This window comes from Tasmannia lanceolata, unplaced genomic scaffold (genome assembly GCF_043159265.1).
Source record: "Tasmannia lanceolata isolate RefF3 unplaced genomic scaffold, GAP_Taslan_0.1 ptg000015l, whole genome shotgun sequence".
Classification (NCBI taxonomy): Eukaryota; Viridiplantae; Streptophyta; class Magnoliopsida; order Canellales; family Winteraceae; genus Tasmannia; species Tasmannia lanceolata.
Window position 1 is genome coordinate 27,355,067 of NW_027518692.1, and position 11,297 is coordinate 27,366,363.

An 11,297-nucleotide genomic window follows, 5' to 3' on the forward strand; every position below is an offset into this window, starting at 1 on the left:
TCAGTCATTCCCAAAAAAGCCCTTAAATACATCGTGTTTGCATGAGAATCTATCTAAAGATAAGAGATTTTATATGGTGAATGCGCATGTAGATTGGTGTAGGCGTGTACCACCCTTGATATTTGATCCAATAGCAGCGTAGTTTTTAAGGTGAGCATTCACCGTATAATTTCTCCTAAAGATATAATCCAAATAGGGAAAGAGTTGGTGTCAATCTGAACTCTGAAAAATGAAAGTGTGACCCAACTCTAACTTGGAAACCACAATTATCTTCTAATAGGAGAAATAAAAGGCATTTTTTTGGTCCCATCCCAACGAACATCCTATGCATGAGATATTGATCACGTAAACGAGCCAGAAGTAGGATTCAATTAATTGTGAAGGAGAATAACAACCTTTCTTTTTAGCATTGGCCTTTCAGGAAAAACCAAAAAGTCCTGTTTTAAGCACCAAATCCTTTTTTCCTTAAAAAAACAAAATAAAAAGTTTGTTATTACTAAAAAGCAATTTTGCAATGGAAAAAGGTCCAAATAAACCCAACAGTATCATTCAAATAATAATAAAAATAATAAACCCTAAAGTACACCATAGAGAAGAAAAGTTTGAAATTATTCTGTTTTATGGAGAATTTATATGCAATCCAAGGCTTTCAATTCCCATTCCACATTGTATATGGAACGCACCTTAGAGAGTTGGTTCGCTGGTTTTTTTTCATAATAATGGCATGAAGGATGCCATCATCATAGAAATCTACTTTGAAAAGCCTAGGATCTACCGGTCCTGGTAAGTAGAAAGAAACTTTGAACGAGCCAGACTCGCAGAGATGTTGTGTTTTCATCTCAAACACTTGGGGCTCTCCAGAAACATCTCTACGAAGGACTCTTTCGCCAGTTAGTGTCCAGCCCCGTAGTTTGACCTTCCCATCATTCTGGACCTCACAAATGAACTGACCTGCTTAGATGAAGAGTGATGCAGTTTATTGGTTAAGGGGGCAAATGAAAATCAACAGAAATTTGGAATATTAGAAAGAAGGGACTTGCAAAGCAATTTCGCAAAAAGCCACTTCACGGCTCACTTCTTCAGGAGAGAACATACACGTTGTGGCAGATTTTGTTTTATTCATTTAATTCATCTTAGGTGTCTGGTCTCCATAAAAAGTGAGTTGCAAAATGGTTTCTACAAAATTTCCTAGCAAGTCCATAGAATTAATAGCAAATCTCAGCTATGCGGGTTATGTTTTTCAAATATATATTTTCTAAAAGTAAGGTGGAGTAAATGTATTGAAGTGAAAATATAGTGTACATATAAACTTACATGCATTTTAGCAAAAAAAAAGATGAACATAAAAAGAAAGGAAAACCAACTTACTGTGATCTTTGGAAACGCCAGGTAAAGCAACCTGAAAAATATAGGCGTATTTACTGATTCCTATATTCACCAATCCGACTGGTGGTCCAGGTCTCCCCATTTTTGCTGCCCCAGTTAACACAATGGAGGGCATAGGGACCAACTGCTCTAATTGGATGGTAGAAGAAAGTATTGTGGTGGGTCCAAGTGGGGGTGGCATTGCTGCAAGTGGCATTACTGCAAGTGGGGGTGGCATTGGTGTATGGCGCCTTCTTTTAGAGGAATTTATGCGCCTGGCGGATGCAGGAGCATTTCCACTACGAGCAAAGTTGGTTGATGGTTCAACCAAAGGTGTAGGAGCAATATTGGAAGAATCCATATGGATTGATGGTTCAGCGTTTGTGAATGCTTCAACTAGAAGTCTAGAAGCAATAATAGTTGAATCGATATTGGTTGATGGTTCAACAGAATGTCTAGCATCATTATTGCCCGAATCCATATTATCCACTGAGATGCTTTCAGATAAACTTTCTGGACTCTGTATCAAGAAGTAAAAGCAAGTCTTGCATCAAGTTTGAGCAATTGCACATATGTATATGTATTTGTATATGTATATGTATATGTATATGTATATGTAAAGAGATTATTAGCACTTACGGCATGAACATTGAGCAATATTGTTGAGAAAATAAAAATTCATTGCAAACTCTCCAAGCTTTGAATCACTAAATTAAAGTAATTTCCTTGTAACTTTAAAATGATTTTCTTTGTAAAAAAAGAAAAAATATATACAAGAAAAGAAAGTTAGCAGAATTGCAAAAAAATGCAACAATTGCAATCCAAAATGGATCAAGGAGGAGAGGCAACTGTTAGCATTTCAATTTATGAATAGAATATATCGACAAGTCGAACCTAAGTATACGTTACAGAATACCATCAATGGTGTATAGCCATAATCATTAAAGCAAATCAACTCTAATCCGACTCGAACCGACGCAATCAAAACCAAAAGGATGCTTTCTTTCTAAAATTAGAAAACTCACAGCTTCACTTTACTAGATGAAAGGTTAGTAAAACAGAATTAAAAGATAATGAAGATTACATCTCAACGGAAATAAAAAATTCTACAACTCAGCGGGAATAAATAATTCCTCATCTGTCTACCAAATATCTCATCTATGAATAAACTAGCAAGACCTTCAAGACACAGTACTATAATAAGCCGTGCATACACAAACAAGAATCCAAAAAAAAACATAAAAGAAGAAAACAATAAGAAAATGGAAAAAGGGGGAAAAACACAACACGTGGATTCAAACGAAAGAAAAATCTGATTTTTTTATAGCAGATACATTCATACATAACTCATGCAATATTTCTCAATACACTGCATTTTATCAAATAAAGATCATTTCAAACCATTATCTACAAGAACACAAGTCAATCTTTATAAAGAAAAGAATGCCTAATTCTATTTAAAGTCACTTTCAACAACCAAATCTTACGAACTTGGAGACCCAACCTGCTCAGAAACTAAATACTTGCTATAAACAATTCTATTTAACGAGTCCAACTTTAGAAACTTAGGTTGTGTTCGACAACCATTCTCCACCTACATTCTTCTGTGCGGATAATGAGTAATCCCAAAATATAGGTTTCAAGATTTTTGGTAATAAGATCCGCTAAGCCTGTTTCTCTGAATTCCTATTTTTTGCCTTTAAGGTATGAAGAATAATGAGATCTTTCGAAATGACTATGATCCGCTTCGGAAGATTCTCATTATCTTGTTTCTGTCCACTTCATAAAAGAATCCCAAATATATTTACAGACATACCCTTAGAATTCAGAGAATCATATCCTGACAATATGGTAAATACTTTGCAAACTAAGGAAAAACAATAAGACCAACACATTTACAAGTTTCGGTGGGGTCGGAGCATTATGGGGATCTAGGTGTCTTTTCAATAAATCAACTTAAGGATATACTTGTAGTTGGCACAAGGTGGATAATAGTGGATCAGAATTATTATAATATCAAGCAAACGAGCGAGCAAATAGGCTCAAACTTGAGGAACAATTAGCTGTATGAATGGAATTTATTGACAAGTAGAGCCTACATACGTTAGAGAATACCATCAATCGTGTATAGACATAATCATTAGAACAAGTCAACTGTAACCTGAATCAAACTGCCGCAAACATATCCGAAAGGATGCTTTCTTTCTAAAATTAGAAAATTCCCATCTTAGTGAATGAAAGATTATTAAAATAGAAATAAAAGACAAAATGGAGACTACATAAACAATTCCTCATATGTCTATCAAATACACCATCTATGAATTGTGTAAACTAGCAAGACCTTCAAAACACAGTGCTATAATAAGTCATGCAAACACGAACAAGAATCCAAACAAGAACAAAAGAATCAAAAAAATGGAAAAAACACACACAATGCATTGATTCAAAGGAAAGAAAAAATAACATCAGATCATTCTTTCTAACCCAATCACTTGTCAAGAATAGTACTCAAAAAAATCTTGACAAGTGATTGGGTTAGAAAGAATGATTGAGGCTTTGTATCTCAACCTTGAGGTCACAAGTTTGATCCCAGCTTACCAACCACCGAAAAAAGAAAGAAAGAAAGAATAGTTCTCAAATAACTCATGCAATTACGTACTCAAATAAACCATGCAATCACGAACATGCATCCAAAGTCTAAACAAAATAAAGAAATGATAATTAAATAAAATAATAAAAATGAAGATTTTGAAATGATTGATCCTTATTTCTAGCCCATTCAAACACGCCATGCAAACTCGAACCAACATAAAAAAAAACAACCACAAAAAAAAAAAAAATCCTACTAAACACGCAACGGCTAAAAACCCTTGATTTTGAAATCAAACTAATCAAGACTTCGAAAAACAATATGACATACTAGTAAGAAACTGATCTCGAGATTTTCTCCCTACAAACTCGAACCAACATAAAAAAATAATCAAAGAAAACAAATAGTATTAAACACGCAACAACTACAAACCTTATACTTTTTAAACAAAACTAATCAAGACTTCTAAAAAAACATGACAAAGTAATAACAAACTAGTCTAGAGATTTTCTCCATAAAAATGAAACGAAGATTTCTCAGCTCTCATAACATAAAACTCAAAGCATCATTCTCATCGCAAGAATATTCGAAACAAAAACCTTATAGAGAGAGAGTAAAAGTACATAAAAACGAGACATGCAGAACGGTAAAAAGAGCAAAAAGGATGAAAAGAACGACAAGTATACCTGCCGGAAAATTACCAATTTCTCGCCGGAATCTGATGACTGGAGGGGAACTATGAAATAAATTCAGAGGACAAAGCTCAAACACTCACTCGAACAAAGTTCTCTCTCACATTTTCAGTGTCTGATTACGTTTTTGGTCCGGTATTTATAAGCCAAAAGAGTCATGTTTTCCCCTCTTGCAAATCTTTCTGGATTTGCTGTACTATGACAAAGTACCAAAATGCACCTGATGTTTATTAAGCTGGCACATGTTGATTACTAAAATGCCCTTCATATAGGGAGGCAGTTACTATAACGTCACATATGTCTTGTTTTATTGAAGTTGATTATAATCTTTTTATTAGTCACATGGGATTTGCTAGCGTCCATCGCAAAAGGCATTTCGCGGATGGACTGTTGCATGTGAGAGCAGCCACCTTTTGAATGAAGACAAAATCTGCTAAAAAGTGAGCCTCTGTGGCCGCTCTCACACGCGAACATGCCATCCGCAAAATGCCTTTTGCGATGGACGCTAGCAAATCCTTAGTTACCAAATTTTGACATATTTCTATTTATCTAAATATGTTTCAATATAAGTTTATTATGAACTGATAGTCATACAACAACATTTTTTTTTTAAATACAAAATTTTATGGTGATTCCCTAGGGGTATTAGTGAATTGACCAATATGCCTCTCTTTGAAGTGTGATTGTTGATTAGATGTAATGTGGAACTTTAATTTGTGATTATGTTAATACAATATGTTATAGATGAGACGATGTTATTTTGGTTATCTGGGGACTATTTATGTTTGTCCGAGAAGATAGGAGTTTAGGTTAGTTTACTAATTATCGAGGGCTTTTTTGGGACGAGGCGGTGTTATTTTGGTTGCGCACATGGGTTGTTTACATCAATCCATGAAGTTCGAAGAGTTCTATTAGTTCGTTAACAAGTGTGTGCGTGTTCGGGGGAGGGGGTCTCTAGTTGTCAATGTAGATGCTAGTATGAATCGTTCTATTGGCCCAATCACTTTATTAAAGTGATTTACGGTAATTTTGACACGAGAGGAGCTCCGAATTTATGCGATCCTAGATTTGCGTATAAGTTTGCTGGCTTCATCCTTTCGAATCTTCTTCAATGATTGTCCATCAATTCAGCTTATAAGTGAGTCAATTTATCGGTTCGAATATTTGCCTTGACAATTATTAATAAATTTCCATTGCAAGGGAGTCTAGAAAGTATGCTTCTAAATCTTCACCGAATCTTCGTCAAACTCCATAATGCTACAACTTAATGACGCAATTTTACACATAATGGACACTCATATTTTTAACTTGTGATCATTGCTTTATAGTTTTAACAAACTAATCAAATTGATAGTCGATATTTAATCTTTTGCGGTGAATTAAAAAAATGGATTACTTGTAAACCCCAATCAAAAACCTCTAGCTTAAATTTGGATCAAATATAGTTGTAGGTTACCTCTTTTGAATCTCCCAACTTTAGATTAAAAATTTGAAAGAGTTTCAAATTAGGTTAAGGGACATACAGCCTTATACTCTAAAATGCTAGGCACATGTCCCCATGATCAGATATAATCTCTGGTATTTTAATTAAAAAGATTTGAATGGTATTTTAAAATGATATGTGACTTTTGCTCCAAATAAGGATTAATTAATTAATCTTTAAGTGAGTGCCCAACGTTTTGTAGTGGCAAAATGTAATAAACAAGACCGGGTGGTCCAATTTTGGAGCAGAAGAGCAAGTATGGCAATTCGTCTCATTTTGGTATGGTGTCAGATGATTTTGCCCATAAACAGATACATTGCATACTATGCATCACGTGTGCAAACCATTTAATTGGGTCAGATTTCATTTCAGATTTGAAATCTAAATTTACTATTTTGGAAAGAACTATGGCTGGCATAGGATAGACCCGAATCCTTAGCCCAGTATTGACGTGTATATCAAAAAGGAAATGGTAGTTAATTAATTAATCTTTAAGTGAGTGCCCAACGTTTTGTAGTGGCAAAATGTAATAAACAAGACCGGGAGGTCCAATTTTGGAGCAGAAGAGCAAGTATGGCAATTCGTCTCATTTTGGTATGGTGTCAGATGATTTTGCCCCTAAACAGATACATTGCATACTATGCATCACGTGTGCAAACCATTTAATTGGGTCCGATTTCATTTCAGATTTGAAATCTAAATTTACTATTTTGGAAAGAACTATGGCTGGCATAGGATAGACCCGAATCCTTAGCCCAGTATTGACGTGTATATCAAAAAGGAAATGGTATTGGCTCCCCTAGTTTTAATTTGGCATTTTCATTAGAGAAATGTTATCAGCACAACCTTATTTTGATATTGGCACAATTTCCAAAAGAGAAAGGAAAAACAACAGAAAGTCACTTTTACAATCAATGGTAAAGGGCAATTTATGGATTCTATAGGAAGTCATAGTGGCATATATAGATATATAATCAAGATCATTGATCTTGTGGAACATCATGAGACAACTCACAAGGTATTGGTCTCAACCCGAATGGACATCCTGTGCACAAGATATAGAACTACAAAAAAAAAGTGTTAATGTTCGCTTGGCAAAACCCTAAATGAGGCTTTTTTTAAATCAAGGGTGTAGGATCATTTGATCATGGTGTTCTCAATAGTATCATGTGAGACTTATGATTGCCTTTGGATCAATGTATCCAATAAGGTGGGTTTAGTCATGCAGGGTTATAAATCTCTAATGAACTTCACCGGATTGTCCATGACACTTTGGAGACTTGGACTTTGAATGTGCAGACACTTGGGATTCTCACTACCCAGAAGCACTTTACCAAGAAGTTTTTAGAGTCACGTGGGCATTAAAATTGCATGTTATTCATCAACAACTACATGACTGTGAAGTCCTCGAGGTTTGACATTCGATTTTTCCCATTACCATGTGGGTTATTTGGCCTTACTAATGGATCTAAATAATAGTGTGCATTTGTGAGCCCTACGAATGCCTCCAATAAAGGAGGATTTTACGCCTAAAAAGTCAGATTTTACTTTAAAAGTTATTTTTGCTCTGTAAGGATATACACTTAAAAAATATTGCATGGCTTAAGAATGTATACATACTAAATCTCATTAGTAATAACTCCAAAATATATCAAAGGACATAGACAAATGTTGTTCAATCTCCTATAGACCAACCACACGCATAGCCCACAATGACGCCGGAGCTACCTCAAAAGGATCCTCAAAGCGACCCCACGAGGCCCACCATCCTAGGCCCCAAAGTTGAAAGGTCCAAAAACAAAGTTGCAGTCCATGATTTTGGGGAATCTTTTGAGTAACTGAATTTACTCACATCTTTAAAAATAGCAAGCCATACAAGGTTGGAAATAGGAGTTCAACAGAGTCTCTTTCCAACGCTGCAAACGGATTGCAAATAGGAGTTCTATGGAGGGAGTTATGGCCATTTCTGAAAGTGTTGAAGCTGCATGCACGATACGAATTTCAATAGATTTGGGTTTCTTTTTGCTTGCTGTTCTGCCCATTCCACTAAACATTTATTTCTATGATTTAAGTTAATTTTGAAGTTATATTTATGCTCTATCAAGTCCCAAAGATCCCCATTAAGTTTAGTCAAATAGCCTTAAAAGTTAGTCAAAGTAATGTTGGTTTTCCTCTCCCTTTTCTCTTGGAACTTGTGTTGTCAAGATAGAAAATATAGTTCAAACCTTTGGAAATGCACCTATGGATGGAGGGTTGCTCCATGCCTACTTAAATGATTATTTGAACTGTAGAGGGAGGAATTTTGCAGAGAATTTGAATCAAGTTTAGCCTTTGGCTTTTGAAGAAGGAGTTCTTCTTGTCTATTTTGCTCTTATCCCTTGGATGGATTCCTTTGGGTGGTGAGTTGTTTCATCTCAGTTTTCACATGTGTTTCTTCCTCTCTTCTCCATTTGTTTGGTGTCACACCACGTGTGGCCCATATTCTAACCTTCCTATAGTCATCAGATAAATAATTGGATGAATCTAAAATATACATGATACATGTGACAACCCAAGTAAGAATCCATGTCATACATTCATATGCAAATAAAAAACTGAATCAAATTTGTATATAAAGAAATAAATAAACCAGGAAAGAAAAAAATCTTAAGAACAAGACGTCTTTTAGCACTGATAGCAATATAGCAAATTGAAGTCAATAATTTATCTTCCCAAATCATAATATCCAACAAACAAAAGAAATCTTCAAAATACTAAAAATTCAAAAAACAAATATCTCTCAAAAAATTTTGATGCGTTTGAAAAATAAATTGATCCTTATGCTCTCAGCTGCAATATTTGTTTTCATACATGTAGCTCAAAAAATCCATATGAGTCTCTACATCAATAAAATGTTTTTTTTTTTTGGCTTATGGTGTATTTAAGAACCCTTGAGCCCGTACCATAGGTCCTGTTCTAAGTCTGAGATCTCATTCAAAGCATTTAACCAATTAGCATGAGTAGCGTTCTTCAGATTAAGGGTCTTTATTTTATGAACTAGGTCTCATCATTGATTTTCACAGTAGGTCATACCATTTGACGAGATTTTATGAACTAGGTCTCATCATTGATTTTCACAGTAGGTCATACCATTTGACGAGATGAAATACCCTACTCATATCTTTGCTTTCGCTGAATTGATGACGTTGTAGAATGGGTAGCAGGCACCTGTGAAAGTGCATGCTACCCATGCTATCCCTTTCGTTGTGTACTAGATCTGCATTTAACAATTCTTCAATAAATGTTTTAGTCTGTACATTATCCTGGGATAAAGTTTTATATGTGCCAACTCTTGTGTTTTAGTGTAAAAATAAATGATTATTTGTATTTTGTTTGGTGTTAGTATTTAGTTAGTTATGGATGGTTTTCTTAGCAATGTAATGTACAAAAAAAAATTTGGGGAAACACACTAGACTTAGTCACATGTATTTACTAATTTTCAATGTTGTCAAAAGTTGCATAATATTGATATAAATTTCAAAAGATCAAAAACAACATATTAAAAAAATTTGCTTACTAAAAAAATGTCAAAACATACAAAAAATGACTATTGAAATACTCAATACAAAAGAGCTATGTGAAAGTTTTCCATGGAGCAAACCTCAAAATATGACAAAAAATGTCATATGTGATCTACAAAGATATTCCATTGAGCAAACCTCAAAATATACCGGTGTTCAAAGGTAGCAATAATGTTCAACAATGTAGCTTTTAAATAGTCAAAGTTTTCATCTCTATAAGAGCATGACTTTCAACAAAACGTGTGGAGAAGCCTTCCTTAACAACAAAAACTCAGTTTGAAGAACATGGCAGCATCAAAGAAAATTAAAAATATACATCAGGATAGACAAACCCAAAGATCCATGTGAAAACTTCATGGAAGAACGTGATGGAGAAGGAAGAAATCTAGGGTTTATGTGATTAAAACCCTAGAGTAAGGGATAAGTGGGTAGAAACAACCAAAAATGGTAGTTGCAAGGGCTTGATGACGAACTATAGCATTTTGGTCAATTCAAACACTAGAGAAAGAGGGAAGGTGGTAGAAAACACCAAAAATGACAGTAAGAGCCCGTTTGGATGCCTAGAAGATTTTGATTAGGATTTCTCACATTTACAGCCCATTTTGTGTTGTGATTTGAATCCAGATCAAATCCTTTGATTTCCAGTTTAGCGACTGACAGTGAAAAAAATCAGATTTCCAAATAAGCTGCAGAAATAAGTTAATGGAAATCCACAGATCTGGGAGTTTCCTTAAACCTCTTTGCTCCTCATCCTCACCCTTCCCACTCTATCTCCCTCAACATGACCTAGCGGATCTACTCACTTTGTATTCAAAACTCAATTCCAAATCCAAATACAAAATATGAGGTATCCAAACGGGCCCTCTTCTAGTAAATCTTACTCATCTCAGATTATAAAAGAACGTCACAATCTGCCATTCGTGTATCTCTTCCGAAACTTTTCTATAACTCTTCCAACGAACTTCGGTGATGTTGAAAATGGCAACAACTAGGTATTGATGATGAAGGAAATAAAAGGGAGGGAGGGAGGGAGGAGCAAAGCATACCTGGTGTCATTTGTTTCACTGCCCTTGCGCAATTTCGCTTGGGGATTTCAAGTTTCACCTGTTTGAGGTGAACATTAGATGTGGGTTATTTTCTAATACTTTGTGACTCTAAGCTCGCACAACCACTGAAGTTCGTGATTTTTTAGACTTGCCAGTAAGGGCGCGTTTGAGAGTTCTCGAAAAAAGACACCTCTGACTAACAGTGGATTCTTCAAATCCGCCAAAGTTCACCTAAATTTGGAACAACAAAACACCTTAATGTGAATGAGGTAAAAGTGAGGTCCAATAAGTGCCTTTTAGGAAAGAGCATAAAAGTAACTATCTTTTTTTTATTCACTTCCAAAAAACCATCAACAATTAATCAAATGTGCCATTACCACTGTAAGATTGTGGTGCTACCGACTATCCGAAAACCAATTGGTAGTTGTGGAGGGTTGGAGACGCAACAGTTAGTAAAGCGAGAGCGCTAGGACCTAGATCGAAGGTATGGCCGCGTGGTCCTTGGTTCGAATCCTGGTGGAAGCAGCTTAATGGCTTCGCGGTAGTTTGAAAGCCTTCATT

At 35.2% G+C, this 11,297-nt stretch overlaps 1 protein-coding gene across 1 annotated transcript; it reads right to left on the reverse strand.

The window, feature by feature from the left end:
- Positions 1 to 649: 649 nt before the first annotated feature.
- Positions 650 to 1,468, reverse strand: LOC143891906 (increased DNA methylation 3-like). The gene is made up of 2 exons (XM_077396403.1): positions 1,369 to 1,468; positions 650 to 951 (listed from the first exon to the last, which is right to left on the reverse strand). Exons 1-2 carry the CDS (start codon positions 1,466 to 1,468, stop codon positions 650 to 652), a joined length of 402 nt encoding a protein of 133 aa, XP_077252518.1.
- Positions 1,469 to 11,297: the final 9,829 nt, after the last annotated feature.